Source organism: Orcinus orca, chromosome 7, assembly GCF_937001465.1.
Source record: "Orcinus orca chromosome 7, mOrcOrc1.1, whole genome shotgun sequence".
Lineage (NCBI taxonomy): Eukaryota > Metazoa > Chordata > Mammalia > Artiodactyla > Delphinidae > Orcinus > Orcinus orca.
In genome coordinates this window covers 118,819,897-118,847,518 of record NC_064565.1, presented here as the reverse complement: position 1 = coordinate 118,847,518, position 27,622 = coordinate 118,819,897, and the positions used below count along the sequence as shown (strand labels likewise).

The 27,622-nt window shown below is 54.7% G+C and overlaps 1 protein-coding gene across 4 annotated transcripts in view; it reads left to right on the top strand.

The window, feature by feature from the left end:
• HDAC4 (histone deacetylase 4) overlaps positions 1–27,622 on the top strand; it is a 287,137-nt gene that overhangs the window by 170,085 nt on the left and 89,430 nt on the right. For 3 of the 4 annotated variants that reach the window (XM_049711988.1, XM_049711989.1, XM_049711987.1), the window contains exons 4-5: positions 4,727–4,971; positions 19,548–19,698. In XM_049711988.1, coding sequence (XP_049567945.1) covers positions 4,727–4,971; positions 19,548–19,698 — 396 coding nt within the window. The remainder of the gene's footprint in view (positions 1–4,726; positions 4,972–19,547; positions 19,699–27,622) is intronic. The other variant, XM_049711990.1, reaches the window with a different exon arrangement.

Sequence of the window (27,622 nt, the reverse complement as noted above, 5' to 3'; positions counted from 1 at the left end):
AGAAGCTTTCATTGTTTCTTCAGGGCTCTTTGGGTCAAAAGCACCAGCAGCTTCTGTTGGGAACTCATGGCATTTCAGAGAGTTTTTGATACAGAAATAGTCCGAGTCATGTTTGACGCACCCGCCAGCGACGGGAATGAATGGGGACTGTGGGTCTGATGCCGCAGCTGGCGCTCAGGCCAGGCCTGGGGACCGCGCGGCCACTTCCCCACCCGCCTGGCTTCCCGAGGCTGGGCACACGAAGCGGGAGGAGGACCCTGCCTGGGTCCCCCCCGGCCTCGTGTAAGTTGCAGTGTTGGTTTGCGTGTCTGTAAACGCAGTGCTGTTTTCAGAGGTTAAGAAATTGCAGGAGCTGGTCGCGGTGCGTCTGACGGAGGGGATGTCTAGCTTTGCGTTCTCTTTGCTCTGCGTTTGACTTTCTCTAGCAGAGGAATGAAGTTTCATGTGAAACCTCAAAAGCGTCAACCCAGGCAGCACCTGCATCCCTTTCTCACAGTAAATGTGGAGGGAACGTGGTGAGAACAGGGATGCCTTGGGCCGAGGACAGCACGTGCCCCCCGTGCCCCCCTGTTCCCTTCTGTCTGTTCACTGCAGGCAGAAGGGGCTGGCCGGGGCGGGGGGTCTCCTCGCCACCCTGCGCGCCCACCCCCAGGGTGCATCCGCTCCGGTGTCTGTGGCATGACCAGGGGGTGTTTCCTTCTAAGGTTCCCTACGCCTCCAGACACAGAGGAGGCCGAGAAAAGGTGCAGTAAACAAAGTGAGGCTCAGCTGGCGGGTGGTGGGTGTGACGCCCCTCCCCGCCCTGCCCCCATCCACAGGGCCTGGTCCTACCCAGCCATCCGCGAGTCCTCCCACGCTGCCCCTGTGGCCACCGCCCCACCTCTTTCACCCCCAGCGCCCCTCCCACCTCAGAGATGCAGCCCCGTCCTCACACCTGGGGAAGGTGTGAACCCTTCCCCAGGCCTTCCATCGGCCCCACTGCCCCCTCCTGCCTGTCTTCACATCAGACCTGCCACAGGCCAGTGCCCAGCACAGAGCAGGAGTGTTTCCGCAGTACGTGAACGCACACTTAGAAACGTTTGGCCCATCTTATTTTTGGAGTCAATAAAAAGGATCCCTTAAAGTTGTTTTATGTTCAGTTTTTTTGTTTTTTTGTTTTTTTTTTTTTTTTTGCAGTACACGGGCCTCTCATTGTTGTGGCCTCTCCCATTGCGGAGCACAGGCTCCGGACGCGCAGGCTCAGCGGCCATGGCTCACGGGCCCAGCCGCTCCGTGGCATGTGGGATCTTCCCGGACCGGGGCACGAACCCGTGTCCCCTGCATCGGCAGGCGGACTCTCAACCACTGCGCCACCAGGGAAGCCCTGTGTTCAGTTTCTGAAGACGTTATAACTACTAGACATTTCTGGTGGTCCCCCTGACCCCGCCTAGGAAGAATTAGAAGTAGGGAGAGGGTGTGCGACAGTGAGTGGTGGATGGGTCGTCTTCTGCCCAGCATCGTGGGGATGGCCTTTTTCCTACGTAGTGTCTTAGGTCACCTTGGCACGTCACATGAGCGGGGACCACGTCTGACCACCCCTGCTGTCAGGGCAAGTGAGATGATACTGCTACAAAATGCAGGCAATATGGTTATTTCACAGATTCTCTGGTTATTTTCTTCAGCTAAAATTCCGCTCCCTGACCAGACAAGCAGAGTGTAAGAGACACCGCAGGCCAGTCTCACCTATGACTATGGATTCAAATGTGCGTAATGAAACGGTCATAGGCTGAAGGCATCAGCGACTCTTTGTTTGTGTGTGTGTTGTGTGTGTGTGTGTGTGTAACCCAGGAAGACCAAGAGTCGGGTTTATCCTTAGAAAGGAAAGGCCAACTGGGACTTCCCTGGTGGCGCAGTGGTTAAGAATCCACCTGCCAGTGCAGGGGACACGGGTTCAAGCCCTGGTCCGGGAAGATCCCACATGCCGCGGAGCCACTAAGCCCATGCGCCACAACTACTGAACCTGTGCTCTAGAGCCTGCGAGCCACAGCTACTGAGCCAGCACGCCACAACTACTGAAGCCCGCACGCCCTAGAGCCCACACGCCGCAACTACTGGGCTCATGGGCCGCAACTACTGAGCCCGCGGGTCTTGAGCCCGTGCTCCGCAACAAGAGAAGCCACCACAGTGAGAAGCCTGCGCACGGCAGCAAAGAGTAGCCCCCGGTCGCCACAACTAGAGAGAAAAGCCCACACGTAGCAATAAAGACCCAACGCAGACCAAAAAAAAGAAAGCAAAGGCCAACTAACCTGAGGAGGTCTGCTAAATAAGTCATCTGTAATCCATGAAGGAACTAGGCAGGTTAACCGGTTAATAGAAAAACTTCTTGAGCCCATCTGTGGATGCAGAAAGGGAGCTGGAAAAGTCTGCCGTCGTTCACAGTTACAGTGTTTTTCAGGAAGCGTTCAGTCCTGTCATCAGTGAGAGCAGGGGATGCGCACCACCTCTCCCCACCGGAGGAGGAAAAACACGAACTGAATTTCCTTTAAGACGTCAGGTCACTTTCTCTTTTCTCTAAGTCTCTTTCCTGAGCCCTCCTCCTCGCCCTCCATAGTATTCTGTTCCTTAAAAGAACGTCTGAAGCAAATGGGGGAAAATATTGATTGAGGTTTTATAAAACTGGTGTTGTTTGCACTCTTTTTCCATTTTCTTATATTACATGATAAAAATGATCCAAAAAAAAGAAAAAGGAAATTAATAAAAGCCAGTCTTTACCAGCTGGTGTGCAGTGGAGGTTGGTGGGATCCACCGATCCCCAGGCCTGTTCACCAAAACAGTTCATTTGTGCAGATTTTTCTCACGTAAACATCAAATAAAGACCTCGCCACACATCAAGCCTCATACCCCACTAGAAAAAAAGAAATACATACATTTAAAAAGTTGGGGGAAGAAACCGAAGAAAAACAGTCAGCTGGTATTTATCCCAGGCTTGTTAGGGCTTCAAAGAGGAGAATTAAATATTTTCTGAAACTGCTTGAATATTGAGGATTTTTCTCCATTCCCTGTGGCCAGGTCCCAGGCATTCCTTGCATGGAAGCTGCCCCAGGCTCTGGGGGCCTGGGGTGGAGGCCGGTCCCGGGGGTGGGAGAGACAGTGACTTCAGCCCCAGAGCCAGGGCCCCGCTCGCCCCAGGCAGCGTCCTGCACTCTTCCAAGGTGAGCGGCCCTGCAGGTGTGAGGCCACGTTCTAGTCCAGGGCTCCAGGGCTCAGGGAGTCAGCTCGGGGGTTAGAACCCAGGGCTTTGCCTGGGCCTCGCCCCACCTCGCCTCACTCATCAGAAGGATGGTTGGCATGGGACCTGCCGCCTGGCAGTGACCACAGAAGTGCCCTCTCCTGAGGGGTGGTTCCACCAATGGGCTGTTTTTCCAGAATCTGTGGACTGTGGGGCACAGACTTTCTGAGGGACTGGGTTATGTCCGGCCTGTGAGTGGCCCACGCTCACTTAGGGAGCCCCCAGGACGAGGCCAGGTGTGTCTGTCGCAAGGCCTGACCTGCAGAGGGTCTAGGCAGAGGTGCTAGGATGAGGCCCCGTGCCAGGTGGTGAGGGGCTGGCATTGGCGGGGCCCGTGGGTGTTGAGTCTGGGCTCCCACTGGAGCCCTGAGCCCCCCAGAGGGCGAGGCCCCAGCCTCCGGTCCCCGGGTCTGGTCTGTGCCGTTGCGTGAGCCCAGAGCAGGTTGTGAGGGGGGGCTTTTTGGAAGGGACAGGGACCATGGGCCTCGGTGCTGGGCTGTCTTCCCTCCTCTCTCTACGAGCAGCGCCCGGGGCGCTCATCTGCGAGGAGGGGAAGCAGCACAGGAGCCTCGCAGGAAGTAAGGGGCTCCCCGCCGGCGCCCCTCGGCCTTTCACACGCTGTCCTGTCACGCTAGGAGCACCCACGTCGGGTTATTTTGTGAGGTCCGTAATTTAAGGCTCGCTTTCTGCGTTCTTTTTCTCACTTTAATTTGGTATTGATTTGTAAGCCTTAGGATCGATTCAGCTTCTGTTTCTAATCAGAGTCACTTGTGGCTCTTTCTCGGCCATACATCAGTGCAGTGAAGACAGTCCGTTTCCTGGCACAGCGCAGAAGCACGTAACCCTGATGCGCAAGCGGTGCGGGCGAGCCGGGGGAGCGTTTTATTGGCTGCAGCCGGTAAACCTGTTTTCCAGAGGGCGCTCGCTTCACCATGGAAACGCTCTCCCCGTCCGGAGCGTCCGTCTGGACCGCTTAAGTGGCACACACTGTCCTGTGGTTCCTGCGTACAGCTCCTCTGTGTCTTTGTGAAAAGGAGAAGAAAAGCATGGGCAATTTGCCTCTCTACTTACGGGTGCTCAGTGCTCTTTAGAGCCTTTTTCTTGCTTTTTCTCTTCATCAACGTTCAAAAGGGACGTCAGAAAAGGCTGCTGGGGCTGCAGCAAGGTCCTTTGAGAGAGCAGGGCCCTTCGTGGAGGGTCGGGTGGAGGGAAGAGAGTTTGCAGGAGTGTGTGTCCTGGTCCAAACGTCCACTGATTTTGGCCCGAGGGATAGAAACCTCAAAGGCCTCCGGGTCGTGCCTTTTGAGCCTGTTGAGGGAGGGGGTGCAGAGGCGTCCAAAGCGTACAGTGGCCCTCAGCGTGTGGGCACCCCGACTGTTGGCAGCAGCTCTCTGCCAGGGTGGGCGGGGCTGGGGGCTCCAAGGTGACCAGCGCTCTGTGCTGTGCTCTGTCCCGCAGTGGATGTGGCCTCGGCGCTGCCTTTGCCAGTGGCCCCCCCGGCGGTGCCCATGGACCTGCGCCTGGACCACCAGTTTCCGCTGCCCGCGACGGAGCCCGGCATCCGGGAGCAGCAGCTGCAGCAGGAGCTCCTGGCCCTCAAGCAGAAGCAGCAGCTCCAGAGGCAGATCCTCATCGCCGAGTTCCAGAGGCAGCACGAGCAGCTGTCCCGGCAGCACGAAGCCCAGCTCCATGAGCACATCAAAGTAAGTCGCCTGCCATCCGCCCCCGGGAGCCCTCAGAGCCCGCGCGCTCGTTGTGGCCCCGTGGTTCGCGTGCTAATAAGGACCGTCCCTGATAACCAGCGGTAGCGCTGAGATTGACACACAGCCCTATTCCTTGCTGTGCAGTTAGTACCTGCGTGTCCAGCACTTGGGCACTGGTTGAGTAAATTGGGGCAGATGTGGCCAATGGTGGGAACAGCATTTAAAGTCAGGCTGTAGAAGCGTGCTTAAATTAGGGGAAATGCTTATCATCTGACTTCATCTACAGAGATAAGGTATGTCCGCAAATAGCAACATTACCGGCAAGAAGAAACACCCGTGTTTGCAAATCATCTTTATTTTTTTCTTGGGACTTGTCTGTCCACTCTTCATTTTTCCCACTGACTCTTTATGATTTAAAAAAGATATTAATATTTACTTTTCATTTAAATGGAATAAGAAAACAACTAACATAGGTTGGTTTTTGGTACATACCCTCTGCATGTATTTAATCTGATCTCAGACTTCAAAAGTCAACCTATTAGAAAGAAACATGCATTAGTGATGCATAGAGAAGTCACGTCATGTGGTTGAGGGACCAGTTATGACATCTGTGGTCATAACGTGTGCTCACTGTACTTGGGAACGTGGAGAGCAGTGCTGTCCAATAGAGATGTGTATATACTAAAATTATATAGGTAATTTTACATTTTCCGTAGCCACCTTAAAACAGCAAAAGAAACCAGCTTGTGTAAGTTACTTATTGCTATGTAACCAATTACCCAAAAGCTTCTGAGCTGGGTAAAATAACCAACGTGAACTATCTGAGGGCTTCCGGGGGTCAGGAATCCAGGAGCAGCCTCACTGCTGGCTGTGCCTCAGGGTCTCTCGCGAGGTGCTGCTGAGCTGCCAGTCAGGGCTGTGGGCTCATCTGAGGGCTGGGTGGGGCTGCAGGACCCACTTCCCAGCTGACTCCCACGGTTGTGGGCCAGAGGCCTCAGGTCCTCCTCACGTGGGCCTCTAACAGCAGCTTCCCCAAAGTGGACACCCAAGATCCAGGTGACCAAGAAGGCGGCCTCGGTGTCTTCCGGCCAAATCTTGGAAGTGACAGCCCCCAACCCTGCTCCCTTATTCTACTGTCATACGACCAGCCCTCCCAGGAGGGGCCCAGACAAGGGGTGAGTACCAGGAGGCAGGGATCTCTGGGGTCACTGGGAACCTGGCTGCACAGGGTAAACTAACTTCAATGTATTCTATTTAACCTCATATTTCTAAAATATTATTTCAACCTGTGATCCATATAAATGGTTTCGTTCACGCTAAGTCTTAGTGAACCGTCGCAGACGAGACACGTGGAGCACATCTCCGTTTGGACCAGCTGCATTGCAGCCACATGTGATTAGTGGCTACTGGATTGGACAGCAGGGATCTGGAGAATTAAAAGCCCACATGCTTCTGAGATGCCCTTTCCATGGAGACCAACGCCACCTACGGCGGGACGGCGCCGAGGCCGGCCTCGGCTCCCTCGTTAGCCTGCGCCCGGTGCCGTGCAGAGTAGCCGCGCACTGTCTGTTTCTGCCTCTGGCCAGCTGACAGCTGCACCGAGGCCGTGGGTCTTGGCAGTTTTGTTGCTGCCACTGCTGCCTTTTGCCCTGACCCCGTAGGGCTTCTGAGGTTGGCAGTGGACAAACCAAGGAGAGAACACTGTCCAGAGCTGCTGGAAGTCCAGGCCTCGTGGCTTTGCTTGTAGCGTTCTGAGCCAGCGAGTCCTCCTGCCTGAGAGGTCACCGGTCTCCGTGGAGACGCCCCCGCGGCCATCGTGGTCCTCTGCTGTTTAATAAGCGCTCTAGAGTTTGGGGTGGAGTGGTCGAGGGTCCGTGGGAGCGAGCGCGATGCGCTTTGCTCCCCTGATGTGAAGCGCCCGCTCCCCCTGGCTGTTGGGAGGAGAGGGAAGCCCCGTGGGATGTGCTGTGGGATGCAGCCTGGACCTGCCGCACCGGTGGGGAAGCCAGCGCCTTGCTCACTGCTGCTGCTCTGTGCGGTGCAGGGGAAACGGGGATGCGGCGGGGGTGGGGGTGGGGGGGCCGGGACGGGGTTGGGGCTTCCCGCTGAGGCCCCGCCCCGAGGGGTCTGGCTCTGAGCAGCGCCCGACAAGGTGCCTGCCTTTCAGTACTGACAGAAGCCCCCCACAGGCCGCCCCTTTCCTTTTGTCTTTGAAGCTGCAGCCTCACATTTCTGTGACCCCTAAAAGCAATTTAGAAGCTCATCCTTGGCTCTCTCCCGACCAGTAGCGCTGCTCGCCCACGCAGAGCGGACTTCCTCGCCTCCTCGCCAGCCGGCGTTTTGGACTTTGGCCCTCACTGCCCCGTATCTTTTTTTTTTTTTTTTTTTTTTTTTTTGTGGTACGCGGGCCTCTCACTGTTGTGGCCTCTCCCATTGCGGAGCACAGGCTCCGGACGTGCAGGCTCAGCGGCCATGGCTCACGGGCCCAGCCGCTCCGCGGCATGTGGGATCCTCCCGGACCGGGTAACGAACCCGTGTCCCCTGCATCGGCAGGCGGACTCTCAACCACTGCGCCACCAGGGAAGCCCAACTGCCCCGTATCTTGATCTCATCTCAGAAGCCTGAAGGATCACTGCAGTCTTGTGTCTTTCCGGTCCTCTCAGATACGTCCCCCTTTAACCGGGCTCCTGGTGACCAGGGGGCCCACACTGCCCTTCATCTTGGGAGGTGGAGCCCTGTGTGTGCCCCTCCCCGCCGTAGGTCACCCATCCACGTGCCTACCTGGTAGCAGGCAGCCACCCACCTCTGGCATCTGCGGGCCCGGCACGGCGCCTGGCTGAAGAAGGAACTCGGGATTTGCACTTCTCTCTCTGTTTTCACTCCCCCTCGCACCGTCGTCCTCACTCAAACAGCCCCTGATTGAGAGACTGTACCGGAAACTGGCGATGGTGGGTTTTGTGCTGACCAGGGTTAAGGAAGATGCTAGTTGCTTATGTTCTCGTGTCTGTGTTGGTTGAGTCTGTAGCTTTTACAAGACAAAAATGAGAAATTGCGACATCAGCGACCTCTCTTGTGTGAGGGGTTGCACAAATCAGCAAGAAACATTAGGATCACTGCTTGAGCCCGGTTGGTGCTTCCCCCTCAGGGCGAGACCGGGCTTCCCACTGTCCTGGGGCCTCGGCCTGCGGGGGCTTTTTCTCCCTGACCCCCAGTTTCTCTCCTCATCTGGGGTTCCAGGAGTTTGTGTCACCTCTTTGAAAAGGAACAGAATCTGCCTCCTGGGTCCTCCTGTCAGCACCTGCAGACTGTGCAGAGAGGGCTCGGAAGTCAGGGGTACCCCGACGAGCTCCCCCTGACCCACAGGCTGGGTGCTCCCAGAGATGGTGGGAGCCCCAGAGACGCAGCTCAGGAAGCATCTCAAGGTTACATGCTCTCTGCATTCTAATCGTTTGTTGTTTCTCCACTTGAAATGGAGATCATTCGTCTGAAGCCATTTAAACGATGTAACTGTATCGTCCCATCAGTCGGCTTCTGCTTTGATGATTTACGCTCTTCACAAGGTATCATATTGTTAGTGACATTTGCCAGTGGTGTTTGTCAGACGGATTTCTGGAGCACACAGTCGAATTAGTGTCATTAAATCATCAGTGAATTTGAGTAGGATTTTATAGTTAAAAAGGGAATAATTTTTAAAATGTAACTAAAATTGTTAACCCTGGGTAAAGAAGATCTTTCCTAGGGTTTCAACACTCAGTGTTGCACTTGTACTAGACGCAGTGTCTTTGTTGGTCATGGCTGATTCGGGAGCCCCATTCCCCTTTCTGTCCTGCGCAGTTAGTTTTCTTCTCCCCAGAATGGGGTCCAGGCAGCATGATCACTGAGGCCCAGGGCTGTGAGAGTAGTGAGTGTGGTGTCTTGGTGTTTATGTCAGCTGGGATAGCCCAGGTGATCACCTGGCAAATGTATGTCAGCTGGGATAGCCTAGGTGATCACCTGGCAAATGTATGTCAGCTGGCATAGCCCAGGTGCTCACCTGGCAAGTGTATGTCAGCTGGGATAGCCCAGGTGATCACCTGGCAAATGTATGTCAGCTGGGATAGCCCAGGTGCTCACCTGGCAAGTGTATGTCAGCTGGGATAGCCCAGGTGATCACCTGGCAAATGTATGTCAGCTGGGATAGCCCAGGTGATCACCTGGCAAATGTATGTCAGCTGGGATAGCCCAGGTGATCACCTGGCAAATGTATGTCAGCTGGGATAGCCCAGGTGATCACCTGGCAAGTGTAGCATTACCTAGATCTGCTGCTTTGGGGGTTTGTCGTGTGTCATTTTAAATTGTTTTAAAATGTTATCAAGGGAATCCCTATTTCCAGTGTTTCTAATGGAAATGTAATACAGTGTGAACAAGCAGAAGCTGGCCCTCCCTGCTCTCCCATCTGACTCCCCAGGCCCAGGTCTCTGCCGGCTTCTGCCAGTAGAAGTTTGTAGATGGTCTGCTTCGTCCTTGCGTTAAAGATCCCATGGGGTGATTACTTCCCGCTTGCTGGAGAGACTAGGCCCTCGCCCTCCATTCCCCCCCCCCACGCACACACTGCCGCCCTCCATCCCCGCCGCCCCCCCCCCCCCCCCCCCCGCATACACTGCCGCTTTTCGGATGCTTCACATACTGAGACCAGCCTTCTGATTAAAGGACCATCAGGGGCTCCATTCCTGTGTCTGTGTGGGTGCCTGTTGCCGACACACACCGTGCCATGGCTTCATGACCTCTGATACAGCTCTTAGCTTTCCCTGGAGTTAGCGATTTCCTCCCTTCCTATTGGCGGAGCTCCCTATGTTCCAGTGCAAATCCAGTCCCACAGTTTGAGAAACCTGTAAGCTCTTCTCACTGTGGGCAAACGCTGGTGATCATGGCTACAGTTTCAGTCTTGTACTGCAGACTGTCTTTAAGTATAATGATGTAGTAACATGATTTTTGCATTTCAAAGTATCTGAAATATGAATCTGTTATACCTCTAGATCAGGATCAATGGTTTAAATATTTGCTTTTTGCAAAAAGGAAAACAATTACAGTATATAAGCCAGCACAAAGTCCTTCCTGCTTGAGTGGTGATGGCCACTATTTTATAAGACCACAAAGAATCTGTTACATGAGTGTCTCAGTCAGCTTTGGCTGCATAACAAACTACCCCAAATATCGTGCTTACTACAGTAGCCTCACTTCCAGCCTGGTGCTTGGCAGCTGGATTATGTGCTGCTTTCTGAGTTCCAAGCTCAGCAAGAGGGCAAGAGTGGTTTAAGCCTCCGTGTAAGTCATGGATGCTCTTGCCTCGCTGGCCAAGGCAAGTCTGAAGGCCAGGGTGAGAGCTCGTATGGGAATACACCCAGAGGAATGGATATTGCAGGGCTGTGACAGACCCGGCCTGGAGCGCAGTCATCTTCTCCAGGAGGGATCCTCACCCTAGTCCAGGGAAGGCGGGAGAGGGCGTGGTAACAGTGATTCTGACAAGAGTCGGGTGCACATGAGGAGGGCTCGGGTAGGGGGACAGTGAGAAGTCGGGGTGCACCGTGAAGAGAGGAGGACGGGGACAGGGCTGGGGGTCTGCACGCTGGGAGCCCTCCGTGCAAGCCAGAATCCCTTGTCCACCTTCTGAAGGTTCTGGGTTCAGGCATGCCGCCCCTTGACCTCCGTCCACGGCAGTGATGTTTCCATAAATGTGTGGTTTTTTGCTGTTTGGTAAATACTGACAATTTTGTATTGGGAATGTATCGAGTATTCCATTTCACTGATGGAGACGTGGTGAGCACTTCGGAGTAGAACGCGACGCTGACCGTGCCGTCTGGGCTGTGCCTCTGGGGTGCTGCCGGGTCTCATCTCCAGAGTTCTGATGACAAACCTGCTCTCCAGTCCTTCCTGCAGGCTTTGTTCCTGTGAATCCGTGTCTCCTAAAAAGCGCCGTTCCTCTTCGTGGTTCCGGGACGAGTGGGAGTGAATGCCTGTGTCCACTCAGCCACGCTCACCCACACGTCTGACCTCCTCATTAACCGTTTGCTCACAGCGTCCTCCCCACAGATCTCCCTGGAGCCTCCTGCACCCCGGGAGGAACACCTGTGTAGGTAAACGGGAGGAGGAGGGGGAAGGTCCCGGGCCCCCGGACTCCCCAAGGCTTGTGTACCAGAGAGGAGCAGGGCCCTGCTGTTTGCGTCCCAGACAATGTTGTTTTTTACAAGGATGTTTTCATCATGATCTCTTTCTGATCGCCACAGTCATTAACGTTAATTATCGAATAATTGCAAATCACAGGGAAGATGTGATTCCAGCGCTGTTGGCTAGGACGGCTGTTGCATTCTGTAGTGGATTCCCGTAACCTTGTATTATGTACGTTGTGCGTGTGTGTATCTGTAGTTTTATGGAATTGGGATTATACTGACATGTGGTTTTTATTTACTGTTAACATTTCCCTTTACCATTACATACACTTCAAAAGCATGATTTTAACAGTTTTATTGTAGTCTTACAATGAACCCCAATGAATTTAAATAAGTGCTAATAGTTGAAGAGTTGAACATTAAGGTCATTTCCAGTTTTTCTTCTGTTTTTAGTGTCCTCGTTCATGAATCATATGCCTTTGTCTAAACAAAACAGAAATGGTATTGCTGACCCAGGATAAGTCCTTTTCTGTGGCTTTTATTTCTTGCCATGTTTCTTTCCAAAAGCTACACCAGGTCCTGGGTATGCATGTGTCTCTCTGTCTGCCTGTCTCTCTCTGTCTCTCTCACACACACCCCCCTTGCTTACTCCGAGAGCAGAATAGTAAAGCAGCAGTAACCATGACAGCCAGCACTCGCTGACCTGTCCTAGGTGGTAGCTGCCTCTGCGGGGCGCTGCAGGGCACCCTCCCTCCCACCCACAGCCTGCTGCGCGGGTCGCTACCCGCCCCCGCGTTTTCCCTCTTCCACGTCCGCACCCAACGGGCTGGCCGATCAGTGACTGCCCTCCCAGAGGAGAGGGGCCAGGGCTGACCCCGCAGTCTGATGCGTTCGTGGAACTTGTTCACGTTCTATTTTGATTCTGTCTGCATTTCTTCTCCCAATTATCGTTTTCTTTGCTGTTTTTCTGTTGCAGTGCTTGCCTTTTTCTCATCAGTGTATGAGTGTTCTTTATAAACTGGCGTTATTTCAACGTCCATTATATTTTGTCCGTTATCTGCTTGGCCTCGCCTCCTTCACAAAGCAAAGCAGTTTTCTAAACGATGTAAAAAATGCCAGCTCTGTCCCATAATCAGCGCGTGTTTATCTGGCCGAGTCTGCCTCCGGCCCCCTCTGTTCCTCGTACCGGCCCCACCCTGTGTCAGCAGGAGCCTGTGCTGGTGTTTCAGGATCCGGCCGTGCAGGTCTCCACTCCCCACACATTTGTTCTTCATTTTTAATTCCCTCGGCTTGTCTCCGGGTGAGCTTTCATTTTTCCAGGTGAGCATCAGAACCCTTTCTCATAACGTCCCCCAGAGTTGCTCTGGAAGCTTAATTGAAGTTGCCGCAAGTTAATAAATCAGCAGGACATGTACTAGTAACTTTCTACTGTTAACTGTCTAATCCGGGAATGTGGAATTACCACCTGTGATTTGAAGCTTCTTCTGTCCTTACGAAAAGTCTTGTCTTATTTGCTTCATATAAGGGCTGTAGATTTTATATTTAATTATTCTTGGGTATTTTATATATTTTCTCCTGTTATGAACAGAATGTTTCTTCATTTTATTCTCTACTTGGTCACTGTCCGTGTAGAGCCCTTGGTTTCATTATTATTTGTTAGCCAACCAATGTCTAGAATTTTCTTCTTAGTCCTAAGAAATTTGTAATTGGTTATTTCATGTTCTCTAAGTAGACAGTAATGTCATCTGCAAATTATAATTGTTTCCTCCCTTTTTGTTTCCATGCATTGACCAAAACTTCTGTAACCATGTTGGGATCTTGGAAAGCTGTCTGTGACAGCACGTGCGCCAGGGGCCCTGCCCACGCCATGGACTGCGGTTGTGTGGCTGAGGCTGGACCCTGGGTGAGGGCTTGCAGGAGAGCTAGGCAAAGCCGGGCCTCTGCTCCCTGTGCTGGGGTCTCCCTTGGGTTGCATGGTAGGCGCCCTCTCCAGGCCTGTAACCACTTTCCTGTGGTGTGAGATCAGGCAGCCGCACTCCGGGGCAGGTGACTCCCCCAGGGACAAAAGGCCTTTCCTGGGTCCTGTGTGGAGAGACCTGGCCTTTTTCTCCTAGAAGAGGTTGTTGGCAGGGTCGGCGCTGGACACAGTTTAATCACCACCTGAGCTGTTTTGTAGTTTTCTAGGGCTCAGCAGGTTCTGGTCATTTTCATCGCAGGTGAGTTTGCCCGTTCCCTTTGCCGACGCAGGCTGCTCCCTCCTGGGGCCCGTCAGGTAGGACGCGGGGAGCGTGGAGGAGAACCAGGCTCCGCCTTCGTCCCCAGCGGCCGTCCAGGGACCCCGAGGGCCCGGGGCACACACACGGGGACCTTGCTCATCCTCAGTCTCAGGGCTGTGGTCCTCCTGACCCGACGGAGCCAGAGAGAAGTGGCTGCTCGTTTTTTTCCTTTTCTTTATGGAAAATACTTAGTTTTTCCCTTACTCAGTTTTTTCATTGTGGTAAAATTCATATAACATAAAGCTCATCACTTGACCATTTTAAAGCGTACAATTCAGTGACATTTAGCACGTTTACAATATGGTACAACCGTCACCGCTGTCTGGTTCCAAACCATCCTCATCACCCCGTGAAGGACCCCTGCGCCGGGCGGGGTTTTAGATGGGTCCATCCTGCCGGCACCAGGAGCCCGTGGGTCCACGGGCTGTGAGTGGGCGAGGAGCTGGGGGTGTTCCTGGCGTGGATGCCACCCCCGCTGTGGCTCCGAAGCAGCCAGAGTCCAGAGTCGGGGCTGAATCCTGTGACCCTGGCGCTGCAGCCTCCCCGTCCGCACTGCACGGCGGGAACCTGTCCTGACACGTCTGTCCCAGGTGCCATCCTGGGAGACGGGGTCTCATCTCCCACAGTTCCTGCTTGTGGACCAGACCGCAGGCCCCGTCCTTCGGGCAGGTCTCCTCAGAATAAATCGCTTCAGATGAAAACGACTGTGTGCACATTACACATTCTAAAGCGTCTTACCGGGCCGCCCTCCAGAAGAGTTCCTGCTCCTTCCAAAGCTGTGTTCAGCCTGGATGTCCCTTTCCCAGGCCTCGCAGGGTATTTCCAGTCTAATGGGCAAAAACTAAAAACGATTTCTACTCTTTTATTTGCATGTCCTTTTTTACTAGTGAGGCTGAATTTTTATACGTGTGTGTGTGTGTGTGTGTGTGTGTAAAGTCTGTTGGTGTGATTTGTGCTGTCTCCATGGACAGGAGAGAGCTCTAAGAGCTATTTAGTTGAGCATGTGACTCTTTTCCTTGAAGGGAAAGGGATAACATTGAAAGGAACCTGGTTTTATGGCCCTGGGAGCCAGGCCATCATGTTTACTCTCTTTATTACCTGTCCCAGGTAGCTGGAGAGATGTTACCTGGGGCCCCGGCTTCCGGGTCACCTGAGGCAACTTTTAATGAGCCTGCAGGACGCACTTAGGTTGCCATAACCCTGGTACCTGGGAAAGCGCGTGGCAGCCAGAAGCCCTGCGTCATCCCTGAGCCCGTCTGTGCCTAATTAACGGGCTTACGGCAGGAATTGCTCATAAACCCGGCACTCTGGGTTTCTAGGAAGTTGTTTACGGGCAGGTGGATGGCCTTGTTTGACCTGCTGCCCCAGGGGGCATTGATGGCCACTCGGGCTGCCACGCTGGGCCCGGCTTTTCCTTTGCCACCAAGCATTCGTGGCACACGAGAGTGCCGTGCTTTCTAAGGCGTCCTGCTCACCTTTGACAGTGCCCTCTGTGCTGTAGGCTGCCTGCAGTTGTAGAAGAGAAGGGTCGTTTTGTGTATTTCCAAAGGTGGCAGCTGCAGAAGTTTGTTCTACAAAGAAAACCGTCTCTTGCGTTGGCTTGCAACATGGTTTTTATCTCATTCCTCCTCACTGGCTCTTGCTGATAAATACACTGGCTTTGATCTGGCCCAGTACCCTCACGGGCTCGCTCAGACCTGCTCTCTGCAGAGAGAAGACGGGGTCAGACACAGCCTGAGTCTTCAGTCAGCCCTGAGCCGCCACAGGAAGTGTGTCCCGGTGGTGGTGAGCCCATGGAGGGAAGGAGCCAGGATGCCCTGCGGACGGAGGGGACCCGCCACTGGTCTCAAGGGGATGCAGCTTCCAAGACACCCCACCTGGGAGGAAAACGCGTGTCCCATGAATGGAGACTGGGTGGTGAGGGTGGAGGAAGGGGAGGCCGGCCAGGCTCTCCCTTGACCACTTTCACCCATCACTTCTCCCCTCCCCCTTCATGCTCCCCTCCCCCCAGAGCACACGGCGATGTCCAGTCCGCAGCTTCCGCAGAGTCCAGAGTGCCGGGTGTCTGTGATGCCGGCCTTCCTCTTGCTGACCGGCATGTTGATGGCTGGCCTTTTTGTCTTTGCGGCATTTGAGTATCCAGATTTGGGTGGGAACGTGAATGACACATCCAGGGGACCTTCTGATAACGCTGGTGTGCCATGAGGCCAGAGGGAAGAGTGATTCTGAAGGTACTGAAGTGAGGGTGCCTTTTCGAGCTGAGCCAGGAGTTCAGTGAGATAAAGATGGACATGGGTCCGTTTTGAGGATCCCATAGGGAAGAATAGTTGAGTCGCAAATGGTCCCTAGAAACCGTGGCCAGGTAGCACGTGAGCCTGGAGGTCAGCACCCAGGAGAGGATGCTCTCTATCAGAAGGGACCTCCGAGGGTCGGCGGGTCTGCCCTGCACTCCCCTCAGATCGTGGGCCACGTGATGCCTTAGCAGTTTCTTGACCATCTTTGAAAAACCTACACGGCAAGCCCGTCGGGGCTTTGATGCACAGAACTTCCGGGTTCCAGTCCCAGGTGGACGTGGACTTCACCGTGGCAGCCCCGTGTCCCCACAGCAGTCCCGGCTCCGCACTGTCCGTGCCAGGCTTCTGCAGTGTCGTGCTCTGGGGCATTTTGGGGAATCAGAGTTGTGGTTTCTAATTGCTCCTTTTATTAACACTCAATGACGATATCGTTTTTCTGGGAGTTTTGTCTTCCTGTGAACTTTAATCCTTGGGTCTGGGGTAGTTGTTTCTAGTGTCTTTGTAATGACAACTGAGAGACCTCACTTTCCTTCTGGGCTCTGGGTGAAAAGTAAATATCGTGAGACCTTTCTGCCTGCGCCTCCTTTACACGTTAAATGAGCACTGAGCAGCTGAAAGGGAACCCGGGGCTGTACCTAAGGCAATCTGGGGGTGCAGGGAATGCCACGGGGGCGAGGTTCTTCCTTCCGAGATCCGTTGTTCAGGACACAGCCTTGGCTTCCTGACCAGGCAGCCCTCTGAGTCGTCCGCCTCTGGAGGCTGGCCACGCGGGCGGAATCCCAGAGCGGTGGGCAGTGGCCTGGTGACAGCCGCTAGGGACCTTTGCCCACAGACACAGCCATGGGGCCCCCAGGCAGGATTCTCTGAATCCGTACGGATCAACAAGTACTTCTGGCAGAGGCACCTTCCTCGGTGTGCGACCCTGTTCTGAGAAGAGCAGGTAGTGCAGCTCTGAGTACTGCCTCCTGGAAGAAAACTAATGATGACAAGGGACATGGTTTAGCCCCACCTCATTTACTCTTCTTTCCCAGTGGTGTCATTCGGTTTTCCTTTTAAAAGAGAAGAAAACATCACCGTTTTGAAATATATTAGCAAAATATATTAGCCGGGTTTTGGGAAGGTAATTTTGTTTTCCACAGACAGCTCTCAGCAGTGGCACTCAGTGTGCAGGGACGCCACGGGTGGGTGCTGAGCTGGGTGTACCCACTCCTGGCGGCCACGCCCCTGCACGCCCTGCTGCATGACGCAGAGTCTGGGAAACGGCAGAGGAGCAGAGTCACCCGCGGGAGGTGCGAGCTGCTGCGTGGGGTCCAGACACTGGCTCCTCTGGGTGGTCCGCGGCCGCCTCCCTCTCCCTCCCTCCTGCGCGGGTTTTGGGCTTAGCTGCACCCACCTCTCTGCCATTCTGTCCCTGTGGTCCCAGCTGGAAAGGAACCCCCTCCCCTTCGCGGCAGGGCTTGTGGGCAGGGCCGTGGGTTCCCTGCTGCGCGTGTGGGCACAGGTCTGACCAGCCCGCCAGGCTCCGTAGGGGCCCTGCTCTCAGGTCCCTTCCACTGCAGCAGGGCCGGGAGGCCGGCCATGCCGTCTGCGGAGGCTCCCACGTGGGCCAGCGGGGCCGCAGGGAGGTGTCTGCCGCGGTCCCCGGGAGCGGCCACAAGCTGTTTCAGTCGTGCTGTGTCTCACACACGTGGTCCATGACAGGGAGCTCGCTCGTCGGTGAAGCGTTCTCGACGGAGAGTCCCGGGGCCTCTTGGGTGACAGATTGCTGGCTCCCCCCCAGCCCGTCCCTCCACCCGGGGACAGGGAGGGGGCAGGCCCGCCCCGCCCCGCCCAGCAGCGAGGGGGACACGGGGGGCCCCCTGGAAGGTGCCGTGGACGAGGACGGCTCCGTGCAGGTGGCCGGGGTGGAGGGTGTGGGCAGCCAGGCTGACCCCACTCAGGTCCTTCCATGGTGGCAAGTGCGCGTGGCCAGAGCCCTGGAGAGCGGGGGCAGGCGGGGGTGGGGAGACAGGCAGAGCGAGGGGCAGGTGCAGGGAGACAGAGGGAGAGCGAGGGGTAGGCAGAGAGGGGGACAGAGACAGACTGAAAGGGAGAGAGGGATAGGCAGAGAGGGGGCAGAGACAGCGAGAGAGAGAGAGGGATGGGCAGAGAGGGGGACAGAGACAGACTGAAAGGGAGAGCGAGGGGTAGGCAGAGAGGGGGACAGAGACAGACAGCAAGAGAGAGAGAGAGAGATAGAGAGAGAGAGAGGGATGGGCAGAGGGGGGACAGAGACAGACTGAGAGGGAGAGCGAGGGGTAGGCAGAGAGGGGGACAGAGACAGCAAGAGAGAGAGAGAGAGAGAGGGATGGGCAGAGAGGGGGACAGAGACAGACAGCGAGAGAGAGGGATGGGCAGAGAGGGGGACAGAGACAGCGAGAGAGAGGGATGGGCAGAGAGGGGGACAGAGACAGACAGCGAGAGAGAGAGCGAGGGGGCAGACACGGGGATGGAGGAGCCGTGGGGCGGGAGGAGGCAGCACAGACCACCCCCCGGGGGCTTTTGCTGGTTGAGGTTTGAGGAAAACCGGTGTCCAGCGTGTCGGCGTAATTGAGCCTTTCCCGCAGCCCCGGTCCGCGCTGGCCGGCTCGTTCTTTCTCAGCTTTTCCAGGGCGATAAGTGACAGCGGGATTTGATTGCTGGTGAGCTTGAGCCCTTGTCCCCCATTTATTTTGAACCACTCTTTGGTGAATCTCTTGGTCTTTTTGCTCACCTTCTTAGGGGCTGCTTACCGTAGCCTTAGTAACTTACCACGGCCATCTCTGTGCTGCGAACACTGCACAGAGGTTTCCTCATTCATCTTTTGCATTTTAATTTTGTTTACAGTATTTATTAGGAAGGTAACTTTTTATGTTGTCAATTATGTCATTTCTGAAAATACGTGATATCATTTACACACGATGAAACGCACGGGCCTTGAGTGTCTGTCCGCCGCGCTTCGACAGTCCTGAGCATCTGAGCAAATGCCGTCTCTGTCAGGCAGTCCACACACTACACAGCTCCCTCCTGCCTCATCTTCCTGCCTCACCCAAGAAGCTGCCTTCTTCTGATTTTTATCACCACGTCTTAGGATTTCCTGTTCCAGAACTTCGTGTGAATAGACCCTTTGCATGTTGACTCTTCTCTGGCCCGTATCCCACAGCCCTGTCGACGCCGGACCCGCTCGCTTCGCTTGTCTTGCAGCCCATGCGTGTTTTTTCCCGTATGTGCGGTTTATTCTTTTTCATTGCCGGGTGGGATTCTCACGTACAGACACACACTTCTGCCGCTGGGTTCACGTCTGAGGGACGTCTGGGGTGTGTCGGTCTGGGCTGCCGTGCGCACAGCTGCCACGCACAGTCCCGTGCAGGGCTTTGCGCAGATGTGTTTCCATGTCTCTTGGGTCAGTCGTGGGCGTGGGGTTGCTGGGTCTCGCGTGGGTGCGTGTTTAGCCTCGTAAGGATGGGCCAAACAATTTCCCGAAGCTGCCACACCATTTCGTACGCTTTTGCGTCATTCTCCAAAAGGCATTCCCAACGTATGAGATTGCGCAAATCTTCAGGCGTATTTTCTTCTAGCGATTCGGTCATTTTTATTTTCATTTTTGGCATTTAGCGTGGAGTGGTTAGGAGACATCCCCGAGCAGCCCTGCTTCCTGGACAGACTGAACGAAGGGACCTCCTTGGAGATGCGGGCCGTGCGCAGGGCGCGAGGTCCCCACGGCCACAGCGGCGCGGGGACGGGCTGGCCCTCTGCCGACCTTCTTGCGTGTGTGTCTGTCTCGTCGTCTTGCTTCGGGGCGAGGCTCTGACCGTCTCTGTCTCCTCCCTCCCTGCCCGCAGCAACAGCAGGAGCTGCTGGCCGTGAAGCACCAGCAGGAGCTGCTGGAGCATCAGCGGAAGCTGGAGAGACACCGCCAAGAGCAGGAGCTGGCGAAGCAGCAGCGGGAGCAGAAGCTGCAGCAGCTCAAGCACAAGGAGAAAGGCAAAGAGAGTGAGTGCGTGGCGGAGCCGGCGGGTTGGCGGCGTGGGCACCCTCGCCAGGCGGCTCTCCCTGCGGCCCAGGCCCCAGAAGCGGAGCTGGGGCAGGAGCCGCCTGGCTGGTGTCCCTCCCGGGGCTGTGCTTCTGGGCGCCCCAGCCTCAGGGCTGGTCCGCAGCTCTGTCTTCACTTGGGAGCTGCAGGGGGCATGCAGCCCCACTTTGGGTTTGACTTAAGCATTTGCAGGAGTGTTTGCAGACTCCTCGTGGGCTGAAAAGATACTAAGAACCAGAAAGCACCCCAGAAGCATAGTGAGCCTCACCTGTGTTCAGCCTTAACTTCTTCAAAGCTGTTTTGTTTTGAGGGCGTCAGTGAGCACCCAACACCAGGTGGCAGCTGCTAGGACGTCCCTGGGCTGAGAGGAGACGCGATGACCCACCTCTCAGGTGGCACATTTGCCCTTTGACCCCAGTTTTTTCTTTCCATTGCGGCCGTGCTTGTGCAAAGACCAGCCTGGTCTGTTATCCTCCAGGAGACACCCAACTGGATCTTAGCCAGGGGACTCCTCTGGGTGCCGTTCCCCCTTTGAAAATTAGGCGGAATTCCCCATGTCAGCGCTGGGCAGAGCCTGGGGCTCGCACGAAAGGATGGACGCGGTTCGGCATTCCACCCGCAGGGTGCCGTGTCCCTCCCAGGCTGTGGCTGAACACACACTCCCTCGTGTGTGTTTGGGCCCCTTTGTTTTGGTAGTTTGTCGTTTGCAGCGATACCCCCAGGACCTAAGCGGGGCGAGTGGACCCACTCTCACATCCCCAGGCTCTGGTCCTTTCTGCCCAAGACCTCAGAGCTCAGGTGAACGCACTGGCCCCTGTTAATCCCGCGTGTCAGTAAGTCACGACGTGCATTTCTCTCCTGTGTCGGGATTTGATGTCGTGACTGTGTGGTGATTTACTCTGCCTGTGCTCATGAGTAAAACTAGAAGGCTTTAGGCACTTTACCAGTACATATTTATTTATTTTTGGCTGTGTTGGGTCTTCGTTTCTGCGCGAGGGCTTTCTCCAGTTGCGGCGAGCGGGGGCCACTCTTCATCGCGGTGCGCGGGCCTCTACCATCGCGGAGCACGGGCTCCAGACGCGCAGGCTCAGTAGTTGTGGCGCACGGGCTTAGTTGCTCCGTGGCGTGTGGGATCTTCCCAGACCAGGGCTCGAACCCGTGTCCCCTGCATTGGCAGGCAGATTCTTAACCGCTGTGCCACCAGGGAAGCCCCCTACAAGTACATATTAACCTCAAAAAACCTCAAAAATTCTTTATCCTCGACTACTGAAAATGGTTAGCCCTGCAGTCAAATCCCGCTAGCCTTCTAAGTCTGATTCTCTGGGAATTCCTCCTCCATTGCCGGACCCCCAGGTTGGGAAGCCTGACGTGGGGCTCAGGACCTTCTCTCCCGTGGGTGGACTTCTGTGGTATAAATGTTCTCCAGTTTGTAACTCACCCACCCAGCGGTTATGGGATTTGATTTTGCTGTGATTGCACCCCTCCTACCGTCTCACTGCACCTTCTCCTTTGTCTTCGGATGTGGGGCATCCTTTCTGGTGAGTTCCAATGTCTTCCTGTCGTTGATTGTTCAGCAGTTAGTTGTGACTCCAGTGCTCTCGCAAGAGGTAGTGAGCGCACATCCTTCTACTCCACCATCTTGAACCCAGTATTTGTACATTCTTAGTTGTTTTTATACATAAAATTAACAGCTTTGCCAACAGTTACTACAGCTTTTCACTCTTGAAATAAATACACTTTAAATGTATTTTCACTTTAACTGTCTGATAGAGTTTCAATTTAGAAAGCAGGTCAAGAGAGTTTTTATTCCACGTGAAATCTGATTTTTCTATTAGTATTTGAAAGTAATTACTAAATCTGAATGGTACATCTCGTTGGATCACAACAATTTGGTGAGATGGTGATGTACAGGCTCAGTGATGGCCCACAGTCGAGATTCCAGAAACGAGGACGGAAAGGCATCGGGAGAAGCGGAATTGCAGGTTTGGGTTGGCTGCTTGCACCTTGGTCTGTGGGCCACCTTGCGGCCCCGCAGCGGGCTGATGTGCCAGGTGGGGTCCATCACACTCACGGCTCTCACTCCCTGGCCTGCTGGCTCCCATGGCATCCGCCTGCCACCTGCCCAGCTGGTCCACACAGCCAAGCTGGTCTCACCACCACTTGCTTTGCGCTGAGGGTGCGGCCAGGGCGCTGACCACACCTGAGCCTGTAGCACACGGTGTCAGGAACCAGCCCCCCAGTCGTGACGCACTGATCTGGAGCAGAGGACAGGTGCCTGTGCTCTCATTTCTAAAACTCCTGGGACGACTCTAAGGTGCAATGGAGGCTGAGAACCAGGGTCGGGGTCCATGTCCTCTCTCCGGGTTAGGGGCCTGAGCGTCTTGGCGGCTCAGTGGTCTCCCTCCGTGGCTTCCATAGAAGCTGCCCCGTGGACGACAGCACCCCGGTCCTCACATGTGCCCTCGGGAGGGGCTCTGCTGCGGGCAGGATGGTGCGTGGGTCCAGAGCTAAGGCGCACCTGCTGAGCCCCGCGCACCTGGCCCTGACGTGGCCCCGCTCCCTGCCCGACCCCTGTTCCTTGCCCTCCCCTCAGGGTGCCTCGTCCACGTGCTTTTCTTTGGAGCGAGGGAATGCTTGTTTACAGAGGATGGAGGGTTTAGATTGCTAGGATCGGCGAGTTGCTGTGCGCCCGGCGTGCCGGCAAACCCCAGTTCACCAGCTTGGTCTACAGTAACTCCTCCTAGTTGGCCAGAAAGTTCCAATAAAAATAACGTCTTCAGCCTCACAAAATATGAAAAGATTTGACTTCAGAAAACACGTTTAAAGTAAAAAACGACTTCTGCTGCCTGCTGAGCAGGCCCTTGACGGGGCGAAGGAATGTTCTCTGCTCCCCTCCAAGCTGGTCCCAGTGGCAGCCCTGGCGGTTTTCAGCTTGTGGGTTTGGGTGGTCGGGTTTTATTATTAATAACGGACTGTGTACAGTTGGGTCCTTGGCATGCTTGCGTCAGCTGTGCAGCCCTCAGAGTGTGGCCTTGAGAGAAGGCAGGCCTGGCAGGCCGCGCGCTGGACGCCGCTTGGGCTCCTGAGCGCGTGGGGCCTCACCGATGAACGAGAGTCTTGTTTGTGCAGCTTACGGAGCGTGGGGCGGGGAGCGCGTGCGTGGCGTTCAGCATCTCCACTTTGTAAGCGTTTGAAAAGGCAGTGCAGAGCTTCCGTTGTTTAGTTTCTTGGTTTTTTTTAAAAATGAATTTCTTTTTGAATATTTAATCAAAAGTTTTGTTACACTTAACATTTACTGTACTTTTAAGTAATTCTGCAGCTTTCTTGTACTTTTTTTTTTTTTTTTTTTGCGGTACGCGGGCCTCTCACTGTTGTGGCCTCTCCCGTTGCGGAGCACAGGCTCCGGACGCGCAGGCTCAGCGGCCATGGCTCACGGGCCCAGCCGCTCCGCAGCATGTGGGTTCCTCCTGGACCGGGGCACGAACCCACGTCCCCCGCATCGGCAGGCAGACTCTCAGCCACTGCGCCACCGGCGAAGCCCCTTCTTGTACTTATTGATACCAATGAATGCTGTTGATTTGGTAGAACAGTGACTTCTTAGAGTTTATGGCAATTTTCATCTTGTTCAGCACGAACACTCATCTTCAATCAGTTTTATTTAAATTAACCGTGTTTAAGACTCCATGATACACTGTCTTTAAATCATATCGAAAGGAAAAATCCAACGGAAGACGAGTCTTCGCCCTCTGGGCAGTTTGGAACTAATACAGCTACGTGTTTTTCACTGTTAGTTACAGGTACAGCCTGTTGGGGAAGAAGGTGCCACTGCTTGAGGGAAGTCGTTCACTTTATCTAAAAAATGTCTCAAAAGGGTGGAGATAAAAGATGGAACACCGGACCCCAAGAGAAGTTCTTTGCCCCGTTTGCTGGGGAAGTCGCGCGTTCCTCAGAGGCGCAAACCTGGGAGACGTGTCCCCACTCGGGTCTGGTGTCACATGCTGCAGGGCCTCCGGGGCCGCTGAGCCCCGGGTCTCTGTCCCCAGCAGGTGGGCCCCGCCCAGATCCCCCTTCCCTTCCTGGGCTCCCTCCAGGGCTCGTCCTCTGATCGCTCCCCGGGGCTTTTATTTACCTCCAGCCCCGCTGGCTGGTTCAGTGCTGGCACACAGTACGTTCTCTGTAAAGCCTGTCAAATGAATAAATGATCATCGACAGGAATTGATTTTTTTAAGTAAAGATGGAAACATTTGGTATTTATTCATCTACTGAAGGTGTTTTGTTGATGCTGGAAGTTTCACTTAAAGTGAAGAAGTCTTTTGAGAGGCGGGTATGTAACTAGAATGACGAGGATGAAAATCAGCGTCTTCCGTTGGGAATTCTCTCCCTGTCAAGGAAGCTTCCGGGTCATTTTATGGGGAAGGAAGTCAGGGTGTGGGGACGTGGGTTTGTTTTCTTCTGACTCCATAAGAGCCTGGCAAGGTGCACTCACCCACCCTAGAGCTGGCTGAGGGCCGCGTGTGTCCGTGACCGCCCGGGGACCCCTCAGGCACACCTCCTCCTGTGAGGGCCCTGCAGGCGGCCCAGGGGACAAGGGTACTGTCCACCTCCCAGCCCAGCAGGTGCCTTGGAGTGCCTCCTCAGACCCCGCCAGGGATGGGCCAGCGTCCCCCCGGACAGGGCAGCTGCCCTTGCCCGTCTCTGCACTTATCGAGCACGTGCCCTCCCTGCTGGAACTGGGCGTCTGTCCTTGTCCCTTCTTGGAGCTCAGGAGCCCATGGTGTGAGCCTGGGGTGTGGCCAGAGCAGGGAGAGTGAGCTCTTCCTCAGCGTGGCTCGCTCTGCAGGGCAGGGTGCCTCCACGTCAAGGGGGCTTTCTGAGCAGGTCGGGCCAGCTGACCCCCAGCCTGCCGGCTCCTGCCCCCCGAGAACCCTGCTTTGCATCATTTACTCCTTCCGGTCCTTTCAGAAGGACCTGAGGGTCAGCTCCTCAGACGGGCCCTCTGGGTCGTGTTGACCTCGTTGACCTTGCCCCGTCCCCGCACTGCCAGCGCACTGGAGCCAGACACCAAGCCCCTCATCTGGCTCCCGCTTCTTTCCTGGCGGGGTTGAACCTACCTTGCCCACTCCCTGCTGTAAAGGGCCCCCTGTGCGCCCCGTTCCCTGCCTCCCGCACCACCCCCTCCATTCCCTGGTTGGGGGGCACTTTGTGTTGTGACACGGTCCACACTTTGCGTATTTTGTCAGGTGTCCGCCTGGGGCTGAGAGGCCGTCAGGAATGCCGGGGGCTGCGTGTCAGGCACGTTATACACAGATTTCAGTGTTTCCATGAGTGTGATTTTTCAGACGAGACAGACAGGCTGAAAGTGTTCAGGATGGTCCAAGTCCAGCCCTGGCTGCATTTGGAGGGAACCCAGGGGCCTTGCTCAGAAGCGGAGGTGCGAGTTTATACCTCCAGTCATTTCCCACCGCCTGCTCTGGTCACCACTCCCGTGGCCCTTCGTGCTGGGTGTCGCTGGGTCTGGGCTGCTCTGCCTACTGGCTGGTGCACCCACACGCAAACGTCACATAGCACATGGAGCTCGGGCAAGCCTCCCTGCTCAAGAGATGATGAGTTGTCTCCTTGGACGCCGAGAAGGCCTGAGACAAAAGCCCGTGTGTCCCGACGGACCCTTCCAGATGTGCTCTGGACTCCGGTTTAGGGCACTTTCGTGGTGCTTCCCTGGCTGGTCTAGTTCAGGTCCCTCTGCAGCGTGGAGGACCCTGTTCCCGAGGGGTTTGTTCTGCCTGACCCTGAAGTCCATCATGAAACGGCCACAGTGGGATGCTGCCTTTAACGCAGACCTATTTATAGACAGACAGAGATTCAACTTGCGAATGATAACAGTTATATTTGGAATTGGATAAAGGTGACAAGAAAGATATTTCTCTAATGATGTTAACAATTTATGAGCAATTTCTCAAAATACTTGTAGAGTCTTATACACCAAAATTCATTTCATACATCAGAGTGAAATGTGAAAGAAAAATAATAGAAAACCACTAAATGAATGAAAATCCAACACCAGAAAAACAAGGATAAAATGAAACTGATTGTTTCCCAAACCAGTGAAAAGATCCAATTCAAAGCTTCCAGGAAATGGAAAAAAATCACAATGGATAAACTAGAATAGACGCCATAAAAACAAGCACTGGAACATCTGAATTAGGAAAAACTTAAGTCTTTTCCTTCCAGTGCTGGGAAAACGCAGCTCTCTCGTCTCGTGTTTCTCCTTTAGCCTTACGTAGACACCACGCTCCTACAGAGCCCTTCACTCCTGACACCTCTGGTCACCAGACGTGTAGGATTTCCCCATAACAGGCAATTCTCTGCAACACCGGGTGGTGTCCTACAGTTTCACTCAATTCTGACACTATCTCCCCAGAGCAAGCATCAGATCTCGCAGGTTCAGGACTCAGTCCCATAGGAAGGTGAACAGCCAGATAAAGAGATACCGAGGGTGAGGTCTGGGAGGGTCCCAAACACAGGAGACTCTGTCTCCGTGGGGTCGGGGTCCCCCTCCCAGTGCAGATGTGCTCACCAACCCGGAAGCTCTCTGAAATGCGTACAGTTGGGGTTTTGTGGAGGCTTCCTCACGTGGGTGTGATCCATTACTAGCTCCGCTTACAGCCCCTCTCCCCACTCTGGGGCGTGAGGGTGGAGCTGAGAATGCCAAGCTTCTCGTCAAGGCTTGGTGTTCCTGGTGACCATCCCCCTCCCAGGAGCCCCGTGAGAACAAGAGCTGCTTCTCATGCTCTGATCCCTTAGGGAATTGCAAGCGTTTTAGGAGCTTTGTGCCTGGACCAGGGCAGAGACCACTGTTTTCTGTTATCTCACAGCTTCAGAATATAATCCACATTTTAAAGGGAAGTGAGAGACCAGGACAGACCTTGCATGTGCAAGCAGAACGCAGAGCCGAGAGCCGGGACGCTGGCGAGACCGAGCATCCGAACAACCTCGCCTGGCGCTGTCCACCCTCAGCGCACCCCCCCGGGCCACGTGGCGCTTGTAGCATTCGTGTGAGGCTTAAATGCGCCACGCCAGCGTGTGGCGGCTGCCAGTAAATGTATTACTGAAGAAAAGCCACACGCACTGAAGGCTGCACATCTAAAGTGTACACACAGACCCACAGCAGCACCACACACGCGACAGGAAGACTCTGGAAGAAAAGCGAGCCAAGGACGTAAAGGTGCATCACTGGAGAGGAGAACCAGTGTACGTCCCCGGGGCCATCAGGGCCTGGCAGAGGGAACCAGGCGGTCTTCTCATTTGCAGCAAGTAGTGCTCCCGAGTACCGATAGACAAGGGTCAGGCGGTACTCCCAAATACTATTAGAGATAGAGACGTGGGTCAGGTGGTACTCCTGAGTGCTACTAGATAGAGACACAGGGTGAAGGTAATACTCCTGAGTATTGATAGAGACAAGGGTCAGGTGGTACTCCCGAGTACTGATAGACAAGGGTCAGGTGGTACTCCCAAATATTATCAGAGATAGAGACATGGGTCAGGTGGTACTCCCGAGTACTGATAGACAAGGGTCAGGTGGTACTCCCAAATACTATTAGAGATAGAGACATGGGTCAGGTGGTACTCCTGAATACTGATAGAGACACAGGGTCTGGTGGTACTCCCGAGTACCGATAGACACGGGTCAGGTGGTACTCCTGAGTACTAATAGACACAGGGTACCTGGTCTATGGCCAGTGGGGTTGCACTTGGTGGTCATGTATAGAGGCATTTTGGAAAACAACTTAGAAGCTGCTTCAGAGGCTGTTAATATCGTTTTGTTGGATGCAGGCATTTTGCTCATCTCTTCAGAGGACAGAATCCTAAGCGTGGGGGATGATATTT